This window comes from Danio rerio, chromosome 12, assembly GCF_049306965.1.
Source record: "Danio rerio strain Tuebingen ecotype United States chromosome 12, GRCz12tu, whole genome shotgun sequence".
Lineage (NCBI taxonomy): Eukaryota > Metazoa > Chordata > Actinopteri > Cypriniformes > Danionidae > Danio > Danio rerio.
Genome location: NC_133187.1, coordinates 35273031 through 35300936, shown reverse-complemented (window position 1 = coordinate 35300936; position 27906 = coordinate 35273031). Strand labels below are relative to the sequence as shown.

Here is a 27906-nt window from a genome sequence, read left to right as displayed (position 1 = left end):
AAGTTTAAAGGTTAGCAACTACGATCTGCTGCAGTTCAAACCGAGCCTGGACTGAACGTTGCATGGTTGTTGGTGCCAGATGGGCTGGCCTGAGTATTTCAGAAACTGCTGATATACTAGGATTTTCATGCACAACAATCTCTAGGGTTTACAGAGTATGGTCTAAAAAAGAAAAAAATATCTAGTGATGTATCCTTGTTGCTGCCAGTGGTCAGAGGAAAATGGCCAGTCTGGTTTGAGCTGATAGAAAGGCAACAGTAACTCAAATAACCACTCGTTACAACCAAGGTATGCAGAAGAAAATCTCTGAACGCACAACACGTCAAACCTTGAGGCAGATGGGCTACAGCAGCAGAAGACCACCCTGAGTGCCACTCCTGTCAGCTAAGAACACGAAACTGAGGTTACAATTTGCACAAGCTCACCAAAATTGGACAACAGAAGATTGTAAAAACGTTGCCTGGTCTGATGAGTCTCGATTTCTGCTGCGACATTCATATGGTAGGGACAGAATTTGGCATCAACAACATGAAAGCATGGATCCATCCTGCCTTGTATCAATGGTTTAGGCTGCTGATGGTGTAATATTGTGGGGGATACAGTATGTTCTTGACATACTTTAGGCCCATTAGTACCAATTGAGCATTGTGTCAACGCCACAGCCTACCTGAATAGTGTTGCTGACCACAGTGTACTCATCTTCTGATGGCTACTTTCAGCAGGATAACGTGCCATGTCGCGCTATTGAGCGAATCATCTCAGACTTGTTTCTTGAACATGACAATAAGTTCACTATACTCAAATGGCCTCCACAGTCACCAGATCACAATCCAATAGATCACATTTGGGATGTGGTGAAATGGCAGATTCACATAATGGTTGTGCAGTCAACAAATCTGCAGCAACTGCGTGATGCTATCATGTCAATATGGACCAAAAATCCTTGTTGAATCTATGCCACAAAGGATTAAAGGCAAAAGGGGGTCCAACCCGGTACTAGTAAGGTGTACCTTATAAAGTGATCTGTGAGTGTACATTATATTAATATACAGGCATAATATTTATATGTGATGTGTGTGTGTGTTAATATATATTTATTTTTGAATAACTTATGAACTTACAGTATATAGAGAGTAATCAACATTTCAAGTGGTTTAAAACCTTTCATGAAAGTTGTCCACACACACACTGGGGCTGCACCATATTGGAAACATCTAACATTGTGATATTTTGTTATTCTGCAATATAAATTTTGATATAAATACAATTTCACCAGGTGACTTAAATATCTCAATTTGAAAAAATGTATAATTTTGTATTGATTTGGACGATTCTGTATTGGAGTGCATCTGCATCAAATCTAAAATCTAATAAATACAATATACATTCAGTTTCTAACATTAATCAGGTACAATAATTGAATAATACAAATAATTCAATAAAATCCATCGTTATTAAAGTTACAAATGGTTCAATTCCTTATGCCTACATGCTTTTGAAAAACACATGGAAATGAGCAATACTAATACAAACTCGACACTGCATATCCTGCGATGTGACTATTGCCAATGGTTGTTGCACTGCGGTATGGATGCTGAAATGATATATTGTGCAGCCCTAACACACACACACAATTCATTTTGTTTTAGCACGTGGCTCTTGCTGAAATGCTCTCTAAGTAAATATCACCTGATTTTTGGACTAAATGATGTAGCAATGCTGAAACCCAGCCTATGGTTGCATGATTGCCTGAGCTCAAGGCTTCTTATTGGTCTAACTCCTAGACACACAGCACGTCAATACCAGTCTGCATGGCAAGTACCCGTTTCGGTGCCAAGGTTTTTTAAATGATGCAAAAGTCTGTCCAGGGTAGAAGTCTGGTATATTTTTAATCAAAGCAGCTGGACTTTGTTTTCAGTTTATTAAAGACATTTTACCTCTTGTCTAAATGGCTTCATCGTTGTGTGATGAAACTGATGCACCAACCTGATGTGATCAAGTCATTAAAGAGCTAAAATCCAAAGGGATGTTATTTCAAGTCAAAGAATTGTATCTATATAACTAATTCTAGATAATGTGCCTGCATAGAGCACTTTTAATAAGACTTGTCAAGATGAGGTTTTTTTTATTGCTAGTATATGAAACTGTCTATAAAAGTCACAAGAGTAAAACAGCTCTATGGTCTAATCAGCAATATTATTATAGATTGGGCAACTATCCTTTGGCCCTGAGTCCAATCATGCAGCTCTATCATGCTTCCCCCAATTCACCGACCAATTCTTGACAAATCTAGTGATGAAATTTCATACGCAGAAAAAAAAACGTGGAGTTATCGGTTATGCATGGCTAAACAATCTAAATAAATAAATTGCAAAAAAGAATGGCTTTTGCAACATGTGAGGTATATTTCTGGTTAACTGCCTAGTATATTGCTAAAGTTAAAGGTCCTGTTAAGTCTAGTAAAGCACAACATGTATGTATTTGAATACAGAAGGTTTGACTAAAGACTGTAGTGGCTGTTGTATTACTTTTCTGCTCACCTTTGTCCTCACTGTCACTAGGAGAAAACACAGAGGAACTTAAACCTTGATCCAACATCTGCCACACTTTCTGAAGGGACTCATCGGTGCTTATAGATGACAGAATGTGGTGTCGTACCAGAGCTTCAGGCTTATTCTGTTGTGGCGGAGTGTTTTCTTTACTGCTCACAGACTTCAGGACAGAACAAAGAAAAGGAGAGAATTAAAACACTGACACATGTTAGCTTCAACAAATAACATTATAGAAATCATATTTCAAAAAGTTGGGGATACAATTTTAACAACCTGTTAAAACATGCTAACATCATCAAAAAACATACTAGCAGTGTCAAGTTAAACTACAAATATTTATGCTAGAAACATGCTGCCTATGTGAGAAAAAATGTTAGCCGCGTGGCAAATCATGCAGGAAACCTAATAAAATCATGCTAGCATTGTGCTAATTTTACTAGCAACTTGTTATGTGATTAAATATGTTAGCAGTGTGCCAAGTCATACTAGCAGCCTGTCACTTATGTGACTAAATATACTAGCAGTGTGCTAAATACTAGCAACTGAATGAAACATACTGGCATTGGGCTAAATTTTACTAGCAACCTGTTACCCACAGTATGTGATGAAATATGCTAGCATTGTGCTAAATTATGCTAGCATCCTGTTACATATGTGATGAAATATGCTAATAGCAAGTCATACTAGCAACTTGTTAATTGTGTGATTAAAAATACTAGCAGTGTGCTAAATTAAAATAGCAATTGAATGAAACATGCTAACATTCTGCTAAATTTTACTAGGAACCTGTTACCTATATGATGAAATATGCTAGCAGTGTGCTAAATTTCAAATGCAATTACCTATGTGATGAAATATGCATTGTGCTAAATTATACTAGCAACCTGTTATGTGATGAAATATTCTAACAGTGTGCTAAATTACACTAGAACTGAATGAAACATGCTAGCATTGTGCTAAATTCTACTAGAAACCTGTAACCTATGTGATGAAATATGTTAGCATTGTGCTAAATCATACTAGCAACCTGTTACATGTGTAATGAAATATACTAGCAATGTGTCAAGCCATACTAGCAACCTGCTACTTATGTGATGAAATATGCTAGCATTGTGCCAAGTCATATTAGCAACCTGTTACTTATGTGATCAAATATATGAGCAGTGTGTTAAATTATACTAGCAAGCTGTTATGTGATGAAATATGTGTGCTAACAGTGTGCTACATTACACTAGACTGAATGAAACATGCTAGCATTGTTAAATTTTAATAGGAACCTGTGGCTATGTGATGAAATATGCTAGCAGTGGGCCATACAAGCAACCTGTTACCTATGTGATTAAATATAGGCTACTCGCAGTGTGCTAAGTCATGTTACCACCTGTTAAATCATGTTAGTAAAACGTAAACAATGTGCAAAATCATGCACATGTGCTATCAACCTATTAGAATATGCTATTCATGGGAGAGCTAGCTCATTTCCACCTCACAATACAAGTTTGTTTAGAATTTGCTGTATATGATGTGAAAATGCCATAGTGACCTTCTGTGTATGAATATATTTACAGTATAATTGTTGAAGATGTGGTTATAGTACCATCTATGTATATAATATATGTATTGTGCATGTGCTGAAGATCTACCTGGACTCTGACTGATGGCTCCCATGGGTTGGTGGTTCTGTGTTTGTCTGAACTCTCACTCTCAGACAACTGAGGACGGACAATAATTGCCGTTTTCTTATTTTGATCTCTCTGTGCATACTGTAGCTCCTAGAATAAGTTTTAAAACATATGTATTAAAATGTTATACTTGTGTGATAATAATCAACCATGCATCTGAAAAAAAAGAGTGATCGCTGACCTCTGCTATGTTCCAGAGGCCTTGACAGAATAACATTGCATAAATGCTGTCTTTAAATTTTCACATCAGGACATTTACACAAGCCAAAGCTGATTAATATGATGAAATATATGATGTGACTGTCTCAATACAGCGTGTAAGCTTTGACTGGACAAAGTCTCTTTTCTGCAGGACTCACCTGAGTGGTTAGCTGGTACTGCAGCTGTTCCAGGGTAGATAAGCGGCTCTTTGACTGAATCCCGTGCTCTGGTTGAGATGGGTCTTTTTCTGCCAGATTGGGCTCTGGCGTGTTTGGTTGAAGAATGATCTTTGAGTGTCGTGGAACTGGGAAAAAGAAAATAATGTTTTTGTATAAAAAAAAAACAAGAAACTCAAACTACCTAACTGCAAATGCATCTGGCTGTAATGGGACATTTTTTAAAAAGCTTCCCAATATTTCTAGTATTTCTGCTGTGATGGGCTATTTGCACAGCTAGTGTTTTTCAGCCAATAATATACTTCAGAGGAAACCTTAATGTGACTATTTTCAATTTTATAAGTGTCCTTTTACAGCATCGATGTTGCAGTGTAATCACAATACATTCAGTTAAATAAACTTAAGTATTTATTTAATTATTCAAGCGTAAATCAAGATGAAAGCCGTGTAAACCTCGGCATGGTCAAGATCAGCAGGTGAGCGCAGAAACTCCATTGAAAATGCTGAGGTACAATAAATGGTCATATTTTAAAGACAAGGTGGGGGAAAATGGAATTTATTGCAGTGCATAATTCTAGTCTGGTTCTGAGATCCACTTTATATCATATATCTATCAGGCAGTAATGATTACAAATTTTTAAAGAAACCAGACCTTAAACATGGCTTTTTTTTATTGAAAGATCACTGGAAGCGCTAAAGCTGGCTGGCTGAAATTAAAAGTCCATGTGCATATACCCCATTTTGATAAAGTTGCTTGTTTTCAAATTAAAAGTACTGATATTAAATTTACTGGCATGAAGGATGGTTCACACAAAAAAGAAAATTTACTCTTAATTGGTTTCAAACTTTTTTACACTAAAAAATGCTGGGTTCTACTCAATTACTTCATGTTTTCCCAAGACAAATCGATTAGAATAACTTAATAGTTTAAGTAGATTAAATATAATTAAGTTGTCCTCCCAAAAACGTAGGATTATGTTCAGGATATTTTAAATACGTAGTTTGAAAAAAGCAACAAGTTTCTTTTTTCTTATACACACAAAAGAAGATATTTTTCAAAATATAAAAACCTGAAACTATTGACTACTATAGTAGGAAAAGCAAATACTATGGAAGTTAATGGTTATAGGTTGTCAGCATTTTTTAGTTTATCTTCTTTTGTGTTCAAAAGAAAAAAAACTCATAACTCATTTAAACTCATGTTTAAATGAAGTAAAAAGGTGAGTAAAACATGTTAAAATTTTCCTTTTTGAGTAAACTGCTTTATAAGAAATACATTTCAGTTAGCATTACATTTTTCTTAGCATTTTAGAATGTTTTTGTTTTCAAAGTTAAACATATTTGGATGTTTTTGAGTCATAATTTACCAGTGAATGACTTCTCATTGAGTTGTATAACATGGACCAAATTAAAACAAGACAAAACACAGAGAACAAAGAATGGAGAATATTCAGGACAAATAAGCACAGGCTCTCTATTGAGAATCAAATTAGGTCTTCTTTAATCCCCCTGTACAAACATGGATCAGTCCATTGTGATGGGGCACCAACATAACAATGAGAGGTGAATTACGGGAGTTAACCTCATGTGCCCTTTCACTAAGAACCAAAAGGGTTTTTTAATATTCCTTTTGATCTCCTTGTATTATTTAAAAAAGTAAATATACATATATAATAGATTGTATAATTCAAATCTATAGAAGTTAAAATAGTTCAAAATATCAATATATTTGGATAAAATACTATTGCAACCAAGTATTAAAATCACTACCAACCGTCCAGGCCTGCTTCTATGAGCTGAGCCCGCAGCCTGTTGCCCATTTCAATGAGTTGCTGTTTGTCCTGACTGAGACCAGAAATCATACGTGCAGCCTGTTTCAGCTTTGACTGAAGCAGAGGAACGTCCCCTATGCTGCTTCCTCTGGATGAGCTGTGCAGAAGCAGCAGTTGCTTTCTGAGGGACAGGTTCTCCTCCTGAAGCTGCTTTACCATCTCACTCTTGAATAACAGAAAATAAAATTGTAAACATAAAACGCACGTTGTATTAAAATACTATTTATGTCAGAAGTAGTTTTAACAAATTATTTAACTCTAATATTTATCAAAAATATATATAAACATCTGGAAACCATATTTATGGTACCATATATATATATTTATTTTCATAGTCCTCTCTGCAGCTCTGAATTGTAAAATGCAGTGTTGTACCTGATTAAGGACAATGGGTTCCCTTCTGCTTGCAAGGTCAACCTTCAGTGCCGACACCTGGCCACAAATATAATTGTAGTTTAATAAAAACAGATTGTAATTAAGAAATATATTATTCATTCTGTCTTTTTAAGGGAGAAATGATAATGGCATTTTTGTGTCTCAAATAAAATATTGTTTACATTTAAATTCAGTATACTTAAGGTATCGTCCTTTGAAATGTGCATTTTTCTTCGATGAGTGATGTAATTTCAACTAAAACATGAAGATAGGGTGGGAGACAAAGTAGCTCCTCCCCTTTAAAAAAGTGAATAACATTTCATTTTTTATCACAGCTCTGCCAGTGAGAGTGGTTGAGCTCAGGCGCATTAAATGACAAGCATTTTAAACAGGGCAGAACATGTCAGATACCAGAGAGCATTTGATTGGTCACAAGATTCACTGTAAAAAAATGCAGCAGGGTTCCACTCAATCAATTTGTGTTGGGACAACAAGGAGGAATTAGGTTAACTCATTAGTTTTTACAAATTTAAGTGAATTGAACATAAAACAATTAGGTTGTCTACCAAAACAGTGTGTTGTTTCAGCTCATTTTAACTAGGTAGTTTGAACAAACAGCAAACATCATTTTGTGAGTGTTTGATGAAAAACTGAAGTATGAGATGGCAAAAAATCATCAATCCATTTAATGCTGAGTTGAGACTGCATGATTTTCAAAGTAGTTGCATCAAAGATGTTTTCACACTGCATGACTCTCTGGTGTAGCATTCCGTCGCTTCTGTGTTTACACTCCAAGATGGGTCGGCGACAGGGAGTTTCACACTGCATGACTGTACAATAGGAAGAATCGCTGACAACTTTGTCCAAACTACGTCTCGCAACCAAACACATGCAAGAAGTGACTTGAAATCAACGCGAGGCCACATAATATATCTTTTGTTAATAACTACATAATGAGAAAGAAGCCTTTAGTTGGGTAGAAAATGTATTAATTTTGCTCACCTGGCTTTGAAGGGATTTCAATTTCTCCTCAGCTTTTTCTTTTTTGACACGGTTGTGGTATTGCTCAGATGACACATCAAACAGACACGAGTGCTCCTGCCAAATTTCCACTAGTTTTTCATCCATTTCTTGTGTCTTAATAGACTCTAAATAAGCGCATTTAACTTCTCCCCAACCTCCCGCTGGCCTGCAGATACCCATACTAGCGGATGCTGCTCTCTAATTGGCTGCATGGCATGATTTTGCCATGACAGCTCCAGATATTTAGCATGTCAAATATCTGATGGATGCCGGCGACTCATCTGTGATTCTCTCAGATCGCAGCTTTGATGGTTCACACTGTTTGATTGTCACTCACATGAAAGAGCACCGATTTTCCTGTGATTTCAGGCATTTGTCAGCGATTTCTTAAAATCTGGTGGGGAAAATCGGGGCTAAATCATGCAGTCTGAACTCGGCATAAGTGGAAGTGACAAACTGAAAGCTTTATATTTATATCTTCTAAATGCTAATTGTGTCACTGTTTTGGAGAACATGATCTTATAGATATTGTTACATTTAACGTATGTTTTGTAGTGTTTTGCTGTTTGTTTTCTGTTTTGCATTCTCTTTTCTCTCCTCCGCTGTGTAGCTTGTCCTGTTTTAGGTGTACCACCATTGGTCGAAAAAAGCTGTCAATCACTATCATGATGCAATCGGCACACCAATCAGAAGCGGGTCCACCAAGTATAAAATGCGTGCGCTTGCGCTGTTCCCCAAAAGTGCTCGGTTCACCGCCAAACTCCTCACTTGTGTCGGCCGGCCTGTTCATTTGTGTTTGTTTAGTTTGGTTGCTGTTGCTGTCTGGTTTCTCTCGATTAAGTGATAGATTTGTTAAATAAACTTCTGCAGATCAATTTAGTATCTATTGAGAAGTTGATCGATCTTTATGAGAATTGGATTATCAAAAAGCTCTTGTTTTGCTAATGGCTAACAGTGTGTACTTTACGAGAAATCTAGTAATTCTGAGCAGCATAGTATTTTTTTGTTAGTTAGTTTATGGAGGCGTTGCAACACTTGTACTTATGTTTTTGGAGTATGAAGTTTAGTTGAGTGACGAGCTGAAGATTGCGGTTTTGTTTCTGCATTTTTCTTAGGTTAGTTTAGTGGGTTGGGGGTTTGTTAGATCATTTTGTTATAATTATTTCTATGTTTTGGCAACACTCCTGTTTTTCGTTTAATTCAGTTAAAAAAAAATTACATTTTAATTCCCTATATTCATTGTTTGACCTATCTGTTTAATAAATACTTAAATTTTGTTTCACATATCCAGCAGTTGTGTCTTCTCATTTTTACCCACCATCAGTAGAGACTCACTGACTGTTATTCTTCATCCATTTAATAACTTAATAACTTAAACATGTAACAATATCCTTAAGATTAAAATGTACCTTATTTTGACACTAACACTTGCCTGGTTTCCAAGAGCAACAGTCTCCAGGTTGTGAAGCAAACTGCCTTTCTGGTGTTCTTCTGCCTCCCGCCTCACTTCATTCAGCTCCAGCTCAGCAGCCGCCACTCTCTGTTTAAGCCTTGCTTCTTCAGCCGTTGCTGCCCTCTTGTGATTGGCCAGCTCTAAACACAAGCTCTCGTTCTCCATATGTTTTGAGTGACACTGGAGGAATGAGGAATAAGCTTATTTACACTCATGAAAACACAAAAACAAAGCTAAACGAGAGTTGCACAATATGTGTACGGTGCACTAAGTGGTAAACTAAATGTTCAACTTCACCTGCTGGGTAAGCTGTTCCACAGTTGACTCCAAGTGAGCCAGTCTCACTTCCTGTTTCTTTAGAGCAGCGGCATTGGCAACTTTCTCCACTCGTAGGCCACCTGCAAATAAAAACTTCTTCAAGACACTGCGCTACTACTAAAATTTCACTTCATCTTTACAATCACCAAACAACAGTCCATTTGTAAGTGGGTGATATTTTTGCAGTCACCTATGGTCTCATTAAGTGATCTAATGTGGTTCTGAAGGTAAGCATTGTCTGGAGAAACAGGAAACGCAGGGGTAGGATTGATGGAAGTGTTGACGGTCTTGGAAGACTCCTCTAAACGCTCCTCAAGATTTCGACATTTGGCCTTCAGCTCCAGAATCTCTTTCTCCAAAGCCTTAGTGTAGTCTGTAGACCCTGAAACAGATACAAATCGCTGTCAAACAACAGGATGGAGGTTTAATGTTCTAACAGTATTGAAAGTAATACAATTGCAGTATCCATGCAGTAATAAACATCCACTATAAGAGCTTCACGATTTATGCAGATCTAATTTATTTCCTATTATATTTAAAGTGGTTACATGTAAGGAATTTCATTTATTATTGCTTTTTGTTATTCCAACGTGTAAACTACTGTACATGCAACACAACAACAACAACAAAAAACAGTCCTCGACTTTTAAGACGGTGAGACACATCTGTCAAAGGATGTAAACTATTTTTTGTGGAGAACTATGGATGTTTTTGCCTGGAACATGTAATGTACTGTTAAAGGGTTAAAGGAAAAATAAATGTTTATATAGCCAGACCTATATCAATAGCTTATAATGTCAAAAATATTTATCAGTGTCCTTTTAGTTACATAATCTGCCGACAAGCTACCGGTAAATTGTAAATTATGATCAGATGCTTTCTTAACTACTGTTTTCTTTTCTGTTTGCTTATTTTACACTGTTGTTTAATATATTTTAATAATAACTATTATGTTATTTTTTGGGTCGTCATGGTAGCACAGTTTGTAACATGATCGCCTCACATCAAGAAGGTTGCTGGTTCAAGCCTCGGCTTGAATACAGAGGTGTCACTCTAAGAATGCACAGATCTATAGTGAAAGCATTCGATTACTTTAGTAATTGTTTGTGCTCATTAAGGGGCAATGCGCTGGCGCAAGAAGGTCGCTGGTTCGAGCCTTGGCTGGGTCAGTTGACATTTCTGTGTGGATTTTGCATGTTCTCCCTGCGTTTGCGTGAGTTTTCTCTGGGTGCTCCGGTTTCTCCCACAGTTCAAAGACATGCGGTACAGGTGAATTAAATAGGCTAAATTGTCCGTAGTGTAAAAGTGTGAATGAGAGTGGATGGATGTTTCCCAGAGATGGGTTGCAGCTGTAAGGGCATCCGCTGTGTAAAACATTCAAAGAAGTTTAATGAATGAATGAATGAATGTGCTAATTTAAGAGAAACTTAGTTGTGTTTAAAATAAAACACGCAGGACGGACACGTTTGCGTATTATTAAGTGTATTTGTCTGTTTAAACACACCCGAATCCTAAAGTGTCCTGCACGCTCGCTCCTCTTTAAATGGCGTGTATAGAAGCTGATTGGGCATCAGTTTATCATACGTAGCATGTCCATCAGTCCGCGCTTATACATGCATTCGCTGATTCAGTGGTTACATATAAATGGCGATGATCATTCATATGGTCATTTAATGAAACAAAAGTGAATGCAGACATTTACATTTTTATATTAATTTTATCATGCTTTCAAGATTAAAAATCTATGAGAAATATGGGAAAGTACTTCATGATAGGATGATAGCAAGATAGACCAGTAAAATACAAGAGAATCCTGGCAAAAACGGGAGGGTTGACATGCATGAAGTGAAGAGAAAGTGTTTGTGCAAAACAGTTTTGCGTGGAAACGCAAAACATCTTTGTGAGGGAACGCAAAAACTTTAAAAATATACTTTCTTATTACTGCTTTTTTTTCTCCCACCCAGTTTTTTTTTCTTCAACCCATTTTTCCCCCACCATCACGTCCCTTCCGGGTCTCCGTAAAGTTTTAAGGAGAAAGTAACGGTATCAATCTCCCAAATTTCTATAGCAATTTCTTTTCATTCTTCTAAAATGGGTGATTAGATTGAAGCAATGATGTGTAATAGCCTTTTTGTTTTACTTTAATAAATACAAGTATTTTTTGTTTAGCCTCTTTAGCTCAGAATTTCTCTTTAAAATACTAATCCTACCAATAATTTCTCAATAAGTACTGAATCTTTAGCACACCTCAAAACTAATCAAATTCAAAATATGCATTACATTTGTGATGTATAAATTTCACTTGCAGCATTAATGAAGTATCGTATAGGGGAACAGTTCCTGAAAAAGGGGAATATATGTCATAAATAAGCTTTCCTCAGGTCTGATTTTACCTGCAGTGCTAGGCTCTAGATTTGTGGCCGGTCTTGGAGCTGCAAGCCTCTGTTTGCTCAGGATCTCCATCTCTTTCCTCATTTCAGCCACCACTGCTTTTAGAGTGTTGTTCTGCTGCTGGAGTCTCCTGATCTCCTCTGATGGAAAACTGCTGCCATCTATTACAGATGTCTGTTAAAATGATGGTATTGTATGAGATAAATCAGCTGCCACTAGGTGGAGGTAAAAGATTGTGGCATGATAACCCACTTTTAAAGATCTGAATTTGCAATCAGTCAACAAGATATAGCAGGACTGAACACAATCATATGAGTGCTTAAAAAACATGGCATTACTTTACAGTCAGGCTATGGTCACTGGACAAAATGCCAGCTGGCAATTTAAAGTGCTGATTCACAAGACTAGTCATGCTGTGCCGAATATATGGATGCAGCCTTTCCTTGCACGAAATGTCCAGGGAGATTGTGAACTTTCTAAGTAACATTATGTTTGTGGCCAAGCATCTTCTGCTGGAAAGCTATTTATAGTCTCTTAAAGGAACACTACACTCTTTTCAAATATAGGTGCATTTATAGGTAAAGGCACTCTTCAGTTAAATTGTATAGTTTTAACATTTTTTTTTAATCTATTCGGGTTCATTACTGGGTCTGGTGGGAGCACTTTTAGCTTAGCTTAGCATACACTCAGGTCACTTTATTAGGTACACCTTACTAGAACATGGTTGGACCCTTTTTGCTTTCAGAACCAAATCTTAAATCTTAATCAGTCTTAATCCTTTGTGGCATAGATTCAACAAGGTACTGGAAATATTCCTCAGAGATTTTGGTCCATATTGACATGATAGCATCATGCAGTTGCTGCAGATTTGTCGGCTGTACATCCATGATGCGAATCTCCTGTTCCATCACATCCCAAATATGCTCTATTGGATAGGGTTCTGGTGACTGTGGAGGCCGTTTGAGTACAGTGAACTCATTGTCATGTTCAAGAAACCAGTCTGAGATGATTCTTGTATTGTCCAATTGTGGTGAGCCTGTACAAAACGTAACCTCAGTTTCCATTTCTTAGCTGACAGGAGTGGCACCCGGTGTGGTCATCTGCAGCTGTAGCCCATCCGCCTCAAGGTTGGACGTGTTGTGTGTTCAGAGATGCTCTTCTGCAGATCTCGGTTGTAATAAGTGGTTATCTGAGTTACTGTTGCCTTTCTATCAGCTCTGACCATTCTCCTCTACTCTCTGGCATCAACAGGGCATTTGCTTCCACAGAACTGCCGCTAACTGGATATTTTCTCTTTTCTGACCATTCTCTGTAAACCCTAGAGATAGTTGTGCATGAAAATCCCAGTTGATCAGCAGTTTCTGAAATACCCAAACCAGCTAATCTAGCACCAACAACCATGCCACATTTAAAGTTACTTAAATAATCTTCTTTCCCCATTCTGATGCTCGATTTAAATTGCAGCAGATCATCTTGATCATGTCTACATAGCTAAATGCATTGAGTTTCTGTCATGAGATTGGCTGATTAGAAATTTGCGTTAACAAGCAGTTGCACAGGTGTACCTAATAAAGTGGCGGTAAATGTTTATGGAATCGGATAAGACCATTAGCATCTGGCTCAAAAAAATTACAACAGTTACTTGAATGAGAGTAGTTCTTAGCCATAACGGCCAAGAAAATAGACCTTTAATTTTCTGTCAGTCTTAGTACACTTTTAAAAAAAAGTGAGAAAAAAAGTGAGATGCTAATCTGATTCTGGATCTGGAATCTGGATCTGATTCGATCGAATTATCCATGCAAGGATAAGCTAAAAGCGTTCCTGTCAGTCTCAGAGATCTACTCTCTGGATTGAAAAATGTTAAAAACTCAACTGTTTAACTCTAGGTGACTTGTAATATAAGCCTATTTCCAAAAAAGTGGAGTGTTTCTTTAAATGTTTTCTTAACAAATGACCAATGAAACAGCAGAAAAGCTAGATATAAACATTCAAACCACTTTTTATTTCTCAGTTAAATTTGATGTATAATTTCAAAATGACTGTAATAGCAATACACCCACTGGATTCCATCTAATGCTTTACTAAATGAGTAGAAGAACAAGTTATATATTAAATAAATGGAACATTATGAACATTGGTATAATGTCTGCTGTGTTAGTAAAGCTGTAATTTAACCTTCATTTTCCAAAGAACTAGACAGGCAATCTCTCAGGGGCAACTCAGGGTCAGATGACTTGCTTCATGTACAGCATGACTCTTGACACTTGGCAGGAAACCCAGAGAATTGTTGGACAGGATCCCCAGCAGATCTTTAACTGTCATCATACCACTTTCTTTTCTTTTTTCTTTCCCAAACGCTAAAGCTGATTTTAAATGGTAACCGGTTCCTATACGGGATTAACTTTTATTTTGACTGGTGTAACAGAGAAAGCTGCATGTGGTCTAACCTGAAATCCAGTTAGTGCTGGTTTGTTTCCACACAGAGCCTGATCTCGCTCTACAGTGACACTTTGAAGCACTGTCATCGTCTCCTGCAACTCACGTTCCTTCTCTCTCAACTCAGCAGTCACCTTATGACAGATACTCAAAATTAAAAACATAATACCTTTACAATCTTGTACAGAAATCAAAGTACAGGGGCTTGTGGGACACATATTAGCAAATATAGGTAAGGCCTGGACTAAAGAGTGCATTTGCATTTTCTTAAATTTGTATTTATTCATTCATTTTCTTTGGCTTAGTCCCCCTATCCATCAGGGGATCCAACCGCCAACTTATCCAGCATATGTTTTACACAGCGGACGCCCTTCCAGCTGCAACCCAGTACTGGGAAACATCCATACACTCTCATTTACACACATACACTATGGCCAATTTAGTTTATTTAATTCTCCTATACCACATGTCTTTGGACTGTGGGGGAAACCGGAGCACCCGGAGAAAACCCACGCAAACACGGGGAGAACATGCAAACACCACACAGAAATGCCAACTGACACAGCTGGGACTCAAACCAGCAAGCATCTAGCTGTGAGGTGACAGTGCTAACCACTGCGCCACCATGTAACCCCTTAAGTTTGTATATAACATTTTATTTTAGGGTTCCTGACTATGCAGCAGCTTACCTGGTCTCGGGCCTGAGTAAGGTTTTGGATGATCTCCTCGCTCCTCAGGTAGTGCTCAGAACGCACGTCCTCACAGCGTCTCTCCCAGTCCAACTCTAGCTGAACTCTCTTCTGCTCCAGTGCCTGTTCCCTCTGCAGACCACTTGACACCTGCTGCTTGTACCTGACAGAAACACACTTTTTTTGTTTAAAGCCTGTGTGAAATCTAAATTTACAATGATTATTTTGGTAGAGTACATTGTTTTTTGGTGAACAATTAATTCATGCTAGTAAAAAATTTGCTTTTGTAATCTTCAATCAAAGTCTGATCATTTGCTTCTGCGTTTGGAGTGACGGTCCTTCTCTGTTGATGTCAGTTTGAAGCTTCACATAGATATTTACATTAGATGTTGTCTAAGGTATTGCTGGAAAGAATGCATCAATAGAGCGGTCATTTTAGTACAGGGTAGCGGTCTTTGAAATGAATGTGGGACCAAGGTGCAGTGGAAGACTGGCCATCCAGAGCCAGAGATATAAACACATATATACATATATCTATGATAAGTGATCGCATGGTCATTGCCGACAAAGAGTGTGTTTGTGTGCATGTAAATGTATTATCCTCCTTCCTGTTAAATTTGGTCTAATCCATGTCCTGAAGCACACCCCCTCTCCTGATTTTACTTCTAATTCTAACAGAAGGAATGATTAGTTTGTGAATGAATCCCCGTTATGAATGGCTTGTTCACTTAGCCGACAAGAATACAAGTTTCTAGCATTGCAGCATCTTGTTGTCATATTTCATTTACATTGTTTGCAGATTTTATTCAACCAGACTAGCATAAGCCTAGTATTTAGTGTGAGTTGGTGACTGTACTATCAAAAATACTTGTTTAGCACAAAAGTTCACAAGATACAAAAACAAAATGAAATCTTACCAATGAAATGTTCTGCCTATGTGCATTGCTTTCTTTGTTAGCTCAATATTACACTCGTACACAGCACTAAAGTCCAGCATCTTCATATTGGTTTGCGGTTGAATGACTTTTAGCCTGGAAGCACTGTACAAATGTGGCGGCGCTACTGAAGCATGCTCAGGGTCTGAATGCGATATCTAGTGAATATATCTATGGAAGCTTCAGCCACGATATTCTTAACCACACCCCTGATACTGTTTGATATGAAGGAATGATGCTCAAAAAAGGAAGCCCCGCCACAGACTCAATATTCAGTTTCAGTTGGACGTACATAAACATACTGAAATAAATGTCTCGGCAACTTCTGGTTCACGTGGACTTTAAAGTAAATATGAGGCTGAACCAAAAAAATAATTCAATATCATGTTTCATGAAATTATTACCTACTGTAATTTTTTGATCAAGCACCTTATTTAGATCATTTATTAATGATTTTTTTTTTAAATTTCAGTTTTTTTTTTCAAAATATAATACTGTTACTTACAATATCCGAGAGTTTACAATAGCAATCAAGAAGTAGGAGAAAAAAATAAAAAATTATAAAAATTAAAATATAACTATTGAACAAAAACAGCAGGGTAAACAACATTGTAGGAGTGGTCTTGCATGCATGGTTACATACAATACTATATACACATACACGCATGCATACATCAGCACTGATTAATCCAAAAAATTTTCCACTTGCTCCATAGACAAGCTCCTTTCTGTTTTTTAGAGAGAAAGTAAAAGTTTCCATCTTCCATATTTCTACTATTGCTTTCTAATCTTCTAAAGTGTGGGGTTTCGCAGAATAATGATTAGTTCCTGATCAGGATACAGAAATAAATACAGAAATTAATACAGAAATAAAACCTATTGTTGGACACAAATGTGTTAAATTAATATTTTTAAGTGTCTGTTGGATTTATTGGACCCTAATTAGAATACAATCTGAGTATTATCTTTTGATATCCATATATGTGGACTTGTGGTCCGAATTTACATAAAACAGTTTTCCTGTCTGTTTTTAATGCATATATTACATTTACATTTTTTAAACATTTTTTGACTATCAGAGAGTAAAAACAAATTTTTTTTTCTATTTTGGACAGTTAAAAATAGTGTTTAGGACATTTCATATGCTGCAAAACAGTTGAAGGATGACACAAAATATAAAACATTTAAAGTAATTTAAATAACCACTTAAGAGCTAAAATGTGCTGTCCACATATGACCTAGGAGGTTAATGCTGTCACCGTGTTGCTGTCAGGCCAGTTGATGCTTTTGTCACGAAAGCAGCAATGAGGACCGGCTTGATCTGGCCAATGGCAGCAGGATTACAGACTCCGATGTGCTGTACGGCTCAAACACCAGGCGGAAAACTGGCATCGTGAAGTAAATACATTTTCTTCTTAAAGGCTTATATATTAAACACATTTACAAAAACGAAAACAAAGGTGTGATTTACTCTTTTATCTCCTCACAAAATCTAACTTCAGTAACAAAGTCAAAACAACAATGGGAAAATGAACTTGAGTTGATCCTCTCAGAGGAAATTTGGCAAGACATTATAAATAAGATTCATTCAACTTCAATTTGCTTGCGACATACAATTATTCAGTTTAAAGTGGTCCATCGCCTTCATTGGACAAAAGCAAAATTAGCAAAATTTTCACCAACTATAAATCCCCTATGTAATAGATGTGACGTAGAAATAGCTAATCACACACACATGTTTTGGTCATGTTCTAAAATTACCAAGTTCTGGCAATTAATATTAAATTTTTTTTCAAATGTTTTACATGTAACAATTGACCCTTGCCCTGTTACAGGAATATTTGGTTTAATCACGGATCCCGGTTTAGACATTAATACCAAAAGCATGATTTCTTTTTCAACATTAATTGCTAGACGTCTTATACTGCTCAAATGGAAGGACAAATTTCCTCCAACTTTTAATCTTTATATTAGGGACCTTATGTATCATCTTACAATGGAGAAGATTTGGTACTCCAACAAAGGTTGCAGTCAAAAATTTCATCTTATTTGGCAGCCAGTGTTGACATATATAAAACAAATGGATCCAAACTTAATATTTTCAGTTTGACCATTGTTTATTTGTTTCTCACATTTTTTTCCCTCCATTTTATTTGACTACATTTTAATTTCTATCTAAATTATTTTATTTCATTATTTTACATTTGATAAGCCTATTGTGACTCGTTGTGTGCGTATATATGTACAATAGATGAGTGAACATATAATGGAACTTTTGTCTATTTGTATTGTATGTATGTATATATTGCGACAGAATGTAAAACAGATTAAAAATAGGCATAACATATTGTTTATAAATGGTGCTGTGGGGTGGGGGGCCTCTGTTAGAGCAAAGATCATTTGTCTCTGTTTTTCAAATACTTTTGAAATTGATGTTTTATTGACCAAAATGTTAATAAAAAGATTTGAACAAAAAAAATAATAAAATAAAACAACGAAAACAAAGGATGTTTTTGCTATAATTGTAGTTAGTTTCAGTTTTGTATGTACACAACACAGTTTCAGTTAGTTCAAGTTTTTATTTTATTTTTATTGCAGTTACCGAAATTGTTTTAATTCTAGTTTTCGTTTTTTCGTTTGTTTTCGTTAACTATAATAACCTTAGTACATGACACTTTACTGACTATCTGCCATAACAACTAAATTTTGAATTTATTTATTGATATTGAAATCCAGAATTTAAAGCATCTCTATTCACAGTAAAACAATTAAAATGTTGTGCAAAAGTTATTCATCCTGTGACCCCTCACCTTTCTATATCCTCTTTACACCTTTCCAGCTCTGCTCTCACTTTGGCCTCTCTCTCCCCTGCGGAAAACAGCTCTGTATCCCTGGCAACCTTTTCTTTGGAGACCTGCATGATGTAAGTATCCCAGCCAGATCGAGTTGTTTCCAGCTGTGCTCTGAGCCTTCGGTATCAAAAAAAAGAGGTTCAGATCTAATGTGGATCTGGCAACAACAGTGGTACAAACACAAGTCGAGGCTTTTAATCGATTACAGATGAATCTTGAAGCATCTGTGTTGCTACAAATGTAAAATTTAGGAGCATTTGTTACCTTGAGGTCTTCAATTTTAAACAGGTTATATAATACTAATGCTCAGAAAGTCATTATCAGAGGCACTGCCTTCTAAACACACAGATGGACCATAACATTTCACATACACACAAAAAAGCAAATAGTTATGAGATAATATACACCAATGCCAAATTTCTAAGCTGTCTTACTCTTGTATCTGCTGGTCTCTATGTTCCAGGTCATCTGTACGGGTTTTTTCTCTCCTCTCCAGCTCCAGGATCATCCTGTCCAGTTGGGCTTGTAATTCTGAGGATTTCTCCCTCTCCTCTTGGAGATCCCTGGCATGAGCTTCTCTCAAGCGGTCCAATGCATCTTTGCTCTCCCGAGTCCTTCGTTCCAGCTCTGCATGCCTGCAAATATCAAATTTCAAAACATCGAAGCAAGATATCATGGCCTACAAGAGTAATCTGAGCTATGCATATTAAGCATGTCAGTTGCTCTCAATGAATGTTTAATTATTTGATTTGACTAGACTGGGTCGATATATTCAAGATGTAGTGCTACTTACTTCCTGTCGTAGGCTTCCTGTTCTTTTTTACAGTTGTTCTCTAGTTGTTTCAGTGTTTCCTCAAGCTCCTTTATCCTATAAATCAGTAATTGCAATCTTATGGTATCCTAAATTAAACAAAAAAAACTTTCTATACTAGTATTAATCTGTCAGTTTACCTGGAGTCTTTCATTGCGGTGGTGTTTTTTAGGTCCCAGTCTCGATGCTGGATCTCTTTTTGAGCCTGCTGGTAAAGTTCTTCAGAGGCCTGCAGGGCTTCAGTTGCTTGGCTGTGTGCTTTGGCATGGACCTCTAACTCTTTGCTCAATAGTTTTTCCTGGACAGTTTAATTCAGAAATTAACATAAACTGTACATCACTCGGCAGAGCGGTGGCAAGAAGGAGGTCGCTGGTTCGAGCCGCGACTGGGTCAGTTGGCATTTCTGTGTGGAGTTTGCATGTTCTCCTAGTGTTTGGTTGGGTTTCCTCTGGGTTTCCCCCACAAGTCCAAAGACATGTAGTATAGGTGAATTGGGTAAGCTAAATTGTCCGTAGTGTATGTGTGTGAATGAGAGTCTTTGGATGTTTTCCAGTGATGGGTTCCATCTGGAAGGGCATCCACTGCTTAAAACACATGCTGGATAAGTTGGCGGTTCATTCTGCTGTTGTGACCCCTAATTAATAAAGGGACTAAACCAAAACAAAAATGAATGAATGAATGAACATCACTCATAACAAACATATGTACTAATATTTCATTCATTTTCCTTCGGCTTAGTCTCTATTTCAGAGGTTGCCACAGCGGAATGAACCGCCAACTACTCTGGAATATGTTTTACGTGGTGGATACCCTTTCAGCCACAACCCAGAACACTCATTCCCACACACACTCAGGCTCTTCCGACAATTTAGTTTTATTCAATTCACCTATAGTGCATGTCTTTGGACTGTGTGGGAAACAGGAGCATCTGGAAGAAACCCAAGCAAACCTGGGGACAACATGCAAACTCCACACAGAAATGCCAACTGGCCCAGCCGGGGCTTGAACCAGTGACTATCCTGCCATGAAGCGACAGTGCTAACCACTGAGCTACAGTGCCACCCAGAGATATACTATATATTTACAATATACATCCTAACAGCTTCTATTCTTCCAGGAAGGCTTTCAAAAATAATCAAGAACCCTGCTGTGAGAATGTGATGCCATTCAGATATGAGTTCGAGCTCAGCCGATGACTTTTGGGTTACGGGTCCTTGCTCACGGTCAACATTCCAATTCATAGTTTGTGCGAGCATTTGATTTGTACACATACTTTTAGTGACAAAATATTTAAAGCAACCGTTCTCAACCGGGAGTCAAGGCCTCATTGTCAGCAAATTATTTACACCGAAATAAAAATTCTGTCATGATTTAAACCTCCACATCTGTATTAGTTTCTTAGTATTGTGGACACACAAATATATTGTAAAAATGTTGGTATTCTATTTATACAATTTTTATATTTATACTACCCTAACCTGTCTAGTTAACCTAAATAACTAAGTTAAGCCTTTAAATGTCACTTTAAGCTGTATAGAAGTGTCTTGAAAAATATCTAGTCAAATAATATTTACTGTCATCCCGGCAAAGATAAAATTGAACAGTTAATAGAGATGAGTTATTATTAAGAAATGTGTTGCAAAAATCTTCTCTCTGTTAAACAGAAATTGGGGGAAAAAAATAAACGGGGCTAATAATTCAGGAGGGCTAATAATTCTGACTTCAACTGTATTTATTGTCATACTATAAACGTCAAAATTATAGTATAGTATAGTATAGTAAAGTCAGCTGGTTGCCAAATTTCTTCGAAAATCGTGTATGTTCAACAGAGGAAGAAATATCTGATCAAGATTTGGGTCAACTATCCCTTCAAATTAACTTTTTAATTTTACTTAATTTTTGTTACTTTATTGAATTTATTGAATCTTAAACCACCATCATTTTTAATCAAACCAAAAGTACCAGAATTGTATATTAAGTTTATTTATTTATTTATGTTTTAATGCCATATCAGCAGCATTGGCTATATTCATGGCAAAACCTTTACTAAATATATAACATAAAATCATATCTGCTTTTTAATAAACATTCATTGAAAAACAACCCCCCCCATTCAAATAACAAAAACAACACTGAAAAGATTCATATACAATCTTTTAGTTTGATTAATGATGCATATTTTTAAAATCCCTCCAGAAGACACCTGCTCAAACATCCCTTCAAAGATTTCCTGAATAAAACTACACATTCTATGAAAATAGGTTTTATCATCCAAATATTCTTACACAGGTCAAAAGTTTTTCCCCTTTGAATGAATATGAGTAAGTCTTGAGTGAGCGATTCAACATCTCGTATGTACAACCTGATGAACGTATTAAGTAAATGAGTAATATTGGACAAGTGGGCCTTTGAGTAAAAAAAACTGGTCTAAACGACACTTGCAACACAAAGTTTGCAAAAGATTAAAAATGATTTGGATCTTACTTTGAGCTGACAGGAGAGAACCAGGTTGTTCATTTCATCCAGCTTCAAGTGAAATTCATGCTCTCGTTTTCTCATTTCACTGTCAAAATCTGCCATCATTTCCTGTCAAGGATCACAATTGACAGTGCTGTATATAAATGACACTTTTACTTTGTTTCATAAAACAATTTTCGCCAATGCTACTCTCACATTCCCCTGCCATAACAACACACAAATGTCAAAAGTCAAGTGACAACAACACTGAACAATGACCTATTTTTGAACTGACCTGAATGCGCCGCAGCATAAATAGCTTTGGTTCAGCGACATTATCTGTGATCCTTCACGGCCTTATCATTTTACTTTACAGAGTGAAGTGAGGATTGCTTTAGCGATTAGTTTACGCAGCTCAGCAACTAAGAAACTCCTGCCAGCTGGAATCCTTTTAGGTCAGTAGGTTTATTTTAAAAAACATACAATGCCCTGGCATTAATCCCAGGACATTCATTTTGTGGATTCATTTTTACGCCAGGAACAGAAACGTAGCTATAAAATGTGACTAATAAGATATTACCGATTTAGATTTTGTCACTTAAATTGAGGAATGGGCCACAACAAACGTAGCTATAAAATGTGACTAATAAGATATTACCGATTTAGATTTTGTCACTTAAATTGAGGAATGGGCCACAACAGCTGTCTAGGTAATGAGGTCAATATATATACATTTGTTTTCATTTTATTTTGTGTCAGTATTTTAAGTGTGGTGGCATCTGTGTGCACTGTGACATCTTTGGCTATTTAGCTACATCTTGTTTTTTTCCAAAGTGTTTATTAAGCATCTTCTGCCATTAGCACTGTTGCTGTGTGTCACGTTAAATATAGCTGTGTTTTATTGTGTTGTTCTCCAGCAAGCTGGTTTTGATTGTGAACACAACAAATGTGTTCTATAAACAACACAGGGCTCATCAGTTTGACAATATCCCCCGGTTTCACAAACAAGGTTTAAGGCTAGTCAAGATTAAATTGCATGTTTGAGCGGTCTCAACTCAAAATAACTTGCAGTGAGATGTCTTAAAATACGTCAGTGTCATTTTTTTATCTCCAGGTGGACACTAGTAATATATTTTTCTAAGGTCATTTAAATAGCCTAATATAACTAAGGCCTAGTCATGGCTTAATCTAAGCCCCGTTAGTGAAACTGGGCCGATTTGATTGTCATCAGGCTTTGCTGTATCAATTATGTTGCAAATATACAGTAGTCAACATTTGAAATGGACCATCACATTTTGACCTAAAACTATTGAACAACACCCATTGTTCTAGGACAATTTTGAAACACATTTTTGATTCACTTCAAATGCTGACTACTGTATACTACTAACTACATCAAATTAATCTAATTTTGAAGCAACAATGAACAATACATTCATAAGAAAAAATCATCAAATTTAAAACAGGGCTGCATTCGGGTCTCTGCAAACATCAATTCAAACCTTCAAAATAGCCATTGTATGAAGCATTCACAAACAAAGACAGTCAATCACTTAAGGTTAAGTAATTAGCTGAGAGAATATACAATGTGTATGTGTACTGTATCCATACATTTGTACCATCTTATGCTTCATTTACACTAGCAGTGACTTTGTAGCTGCCTGTAACTCTGGGTGGCAACCTGCTGAAAACACAGGTCTGTATAAGTCTACAGCACGGAGAATACAACCGGCCTCTGAGTGAGCTGAGAGAGCATCATGTGAGCTCTACTGGTGCTCCGATTGGCTGTCAAGAAAGTCGCTGTTCATTTGCATAAAGTTAAAGGATTCTCAACTTTGTTGTGTTGTTTGACACTCCCACCTGGTCAACAATGGTCGCTGTTGCTCGCGTAGATGGAAGTTGCGCACTCTCTGTTAAAATGAACGGTCATTTGTCACTTTGCTTCTTCTGTTCACTAGGCATGGAACGATAACTGTTTTCAAGGTATACCGCAGTTGGAAAAGTCAAGGTTTTAAAACCGCCAACATTTTCTGATAAAGTTCCAAAGGTGTGTAAGATTTTTTATTTACGTTTTTTATGCAGAAAAGATATCCAAAAATATCATTTTAAATTGTAAAGAAATCAGTGTTTTTAAAACTAATGAAGGCAGCATAAGTCAATGATTTATGTTAATTATTTAGTCTGGCATCTTTACCGTTAACATATTTGGGAAATGTTTCTCAAAATAAAATATACTGTGTTCAAAGCGGAAAAAACGTTTAGTTTTTTTACCCAAACTTTTAAAAAGAATATATTTTAAAGCAGCAATAACAATACCGTTAAACCGCGAAACGGTGATATTTTTATCCAAGGTTATCATACTGTCAGAATCTTATACCCTCCCATACCTACTACTCACTCGTAGAGTGAATGTGGCTTTAATGCTCAATTCTGATTGGCTGAAATGTGTGCAATAACATTCAACGCAAAAGTAGTTCCAGTAAGTTCATCACCATTCTATAAAAATTGTGCTGCTTTCATTTAAAAATACACACAACATCAGATTATAATTTCAATAACAGCAATAATTGTCAATGCTGGCAAATGACCACGGTGTAAGCGGAGTAATTCATGGCCATCTGTGCATTAACATAATTAAAATGACAGCCATCCATAGACTATTTCTTACTACATACAAAAAGAAAATTCATTCATTCATTCATTCATTTTCTTTTTGGCTCAGTCGCTTTATTAAGCAGGGGTCACCACAGTGGAATGAACCGCCAACTTATCCAGCTTATGTTTTATGCAGCAGATGCCCTTCAAGCTGCAACCCAACACTGGGAAACACCACAAAATGAAAATATTGTACCTAAAAAATGAATTTGTATTTCTGTTCTGTTAAATATGTTCTTTTGTTTTGGGTTAATAAAACTATTACAATACCATTTCAACACTATATCAATACACCAAAGATTTTGTGAAATAATATTCTAGTCTTATTGCCCATTCACAAAACAAAGTAAACAATCTTGTTTGTGACTGCCATACCTGTTTCTGCAGTGCCAGTTCTCCATCAGATTCTCTAATTCGTCGCTGGAGATCTCGTCTCAGTGATTCATTCTCCTCCCTTAGCTTCTGAATCTCACTTTCCATTTTGCTAATAATTAAAAAAGAACAAATGTCATCAAAACTCAAAACAAACACTCAATTTAGAAATGGACATAGATGAGGAAACAAGGTCACACCTCTGGACTTTTTCTACTTTGACTCTATGCTCAACTCCTCTTTTCTGAAATTGCACTTCGATGTCCTCCTTCGCCCTCCGCTGCTCCTCTAGGGCATTCTGAAGCTTCGCTATCTCAATCCTAAGCTCACTGACCTCTTCCCGCCTCGCGCTCTCCTCCATCTGAGCACGAGCTGCCATGGCATCATAACGCTCCAGCTCTTTGTCCCTTTCCTCCAACACACGCAGATTATATTTAAAGTCATCACGCAAGCGGAGGAAACGCTCTCTCTGGTCGTACAGCTCTGATGTGGCTTCATTTAGAGCAGTATCCAGTTGCCGAATCCGTAAACCCTGAAGTTCTTTCCACTCTCTTTCTTTACAGGCCAGCTGGGACTCCAGGTCCACAGCTTCCAGCATGGTTATGAAGCAGATGTTGAAAAACCGGGGACTGCAAGTCTTGACATCCTGTTAAGCAAATCTGTAGGCATATGAAGTGATTACAAAGTTGTCACCACAGGCTAAATAAAACCCCACATATCATAAAAATAAATACAGTTGAAGTAAAATTTTTAGCCCCCCTGTTTATTTTTTTCCCCAATTTCTGTTTAATGGAGACAATATTTCTTGAACACATTTCTACACTTAATAGTTTTAATAACTCATTTCTAATAACTGATTTATTTTATCTTTGCCATGATGACAGTAAATAATATTTGACTAGATATTTTCAAGACACTTCTATACAGCTTAAAGTGACATTTAAAGGCTTAACTAGGTTAATTAGGGTAACTAGGCAGGTTGGGGTAATTAGGCAAGTTATTGTATAACGATAGTTTGTTCTGTAGACTATTGAAAAAAAATAGATTAAAGGGGCTAATCATTTTGTTCTTAAAATGCTTTTTAAAAAATTAAGAACTGCTTTTATTCTAGCTGAAATAAAACAAATAAGACTTTCTCTAGAAGAAAAAATATTATCTCAAAATCTGCAAAAATTTCTTTGCTCTGTTCAACATAATTTGGGAAATATAAAAGAATAAAAGAAAAAAAAATTCAAAGAGGGGCTAATAATTCTGACTTCAACTGTATATATATATATATATATATAATTTAAAAATTAAAAGTCATTATTGACACATCTTGTAACTGACTGAAATTAAATTTAGCTGCCTTCCATTTGTGTCTATTCGACCAGAGAACTCTAATTCTGCTAACATTTTATACTGATATATATTTGATATTCTGCTAAACGTAAGTAACTCTGCAACCACATTTTGGCTTGATCTACTAATTCTAGTGCAACACTGTGCTAATACTATATACTCTAATGAGTTTGTTGGCACATAGTTACTAAGTGATAGTTTGAAATATGTATAAGTGTACTATCCAAATAAAAATTTTTATATTATTATATTAAATAAATAACCTTTACTTTTCTGAAGAAAAATAAATAATCAAACTGTAAACTATTTTTAGTGTGGGCTAGGGCTGCACGATATTGGAAAAATCTTATATTACAGTATTTAATTTTTCTACGTTAAATATAGTGATATGAATACCGTTTTACAAGATGGTTTGACTAGCTCTGTATGATGTTTCTTTTTCTGGGAAGTCTAACAGTATTCAGGTACAGAAATTAGAATAAATACTTTTCTTTGTCTCATTTCAAGTACAAATATCTAAAGATTAAAATCAGATCAAGTAAATTGTTTTGTTTCCACCTTTAGAAATCTGCCAATGGGGTATGTAAAAAAATTGGGTATGCAAAAAAAACAAAAAACGTTTTGCTTTAAAATGTAGATATTTGAACTAGAAACAATACAAAAATTCTAAGTACAATTGTTTATTATATAAATCATATAAATAACAAAATCAATTAATCTTTTTTTACACCTCCAAACTTCATAATTTCTTGTGCCCAAATTTTAAATCCTCTTTAAATGCAGTCACAGGCCTTAAAAAACATGCTTTATACTTTTATATTTACTAAATTTTCACTCTACTATGATTAAACTTAACAGTGACATTACAAATCACGTGTTCTGTAGTCAACTATGATTTAGACTCAACATTGCAGATCTTGCGAAGTGACAAAATTCTAAGCATAATAGTTTTAATAACTCCTCTCAAACAACTGAATTATTTTATCTATGCCATAGTGACAGTAAATAATATTTTTCATAGATATTAAGACACTTCTATACAACTTAAATTGACATTTAAAGACTTAACTAGGTTAATTAGGTTAACTAGGCAGGTTAGGGTAATTAGGCAAGTTATTGTATAACAAAGGTTTGTTCTATACACTGCAAAAAATTATTTTCTAATTTAGATTTTTTTTATCTTGTTTCTAGTCCAAATATTTAAAAACAAAATAATATGCCAAAATTAAGGTTTTTTTTTTTTAGTACAAGCAAAATAATTTGCCAATGGGGTAAGCAAAATAATCTTGTGACAAAAGGAAAAACAAGATAATTTTGCTTTCACCATTTCACCAGACTATTTTGCTCATTTTAGG

General features: G+C 36.1%; 1 protein-coding gene across 6 annotated transcripts in view; it reads right to left on the bottom strand.

Annotated features, from left to right (window-relative positions):
* The window catches only part of ccdc57 (coiled-coil domain containing 57), a 34001-nt gene that overhangs the window by 541 nt on the left and 5554 nt on the right, over positions 1–27906 (bottom strand). For 3 of the 6 annotated variants that reach the window (XM_073917296.1, XM_073917295.1, XM_009306774.4), the window contains exons 2-19: positions 25411–25869; positions 25214–25322; positions 22211–22312; positions 19867–20024; positions 19709–19783; positions 19350–19550; positions 18874–19032; positions 15129–15291; positions 14451–14573; positions 12006–12177; positions 9803–9994; positions 9592–9692; positions 9274–9474; positions 6819–6875; positions 6386–6608; positions 4594–4739; positions 4196–4324; positions 2541–2712 (exon numbers count right to left, since the gene is read on the bottom strand). In XM_073917296.1, coding sequence (XP_073773397.1) covers positions 2541–2712; positions 4196–4324; positions 4594–4739; positions 6386–6608; positions 6819–6875; positions 9274–9474; positions 9592–9692; positions 9803–9994; positions 12006–12177; positions 14451–14573; positions 15129–15291; positions 18874–19032; positions 19350–19550; positions 19709–19783; positions 19867–20024; positions 22211–22312; positions 25214–25322; positions 25411–25808 — 2881 coding nt within the window. In that variant the 5' untranslated portion in view covers positions 25809–25869. The remainder of the gene's footprint in view (positions 1–2540; positions 2713–4195; positions 4325–4593; positions 4740–6385; positions 6609–6818; positions 6876–9273; positions 9475–9591; positions 9693–9802; positions 9995–12005; positions 12178–14450; positions 14574–15128; positions 15292–18873; positions 19033–19349; positions 19551–19708; positions 19784–19866; positions 20025–22210; positions 22313–25213; positions 25323–25410; positions 25870–27906) is intronic. The other 3 variants (XM_073917298.1, XM_073917297.1, NM_001201562.2) reach the window with 1 other exon arrangement.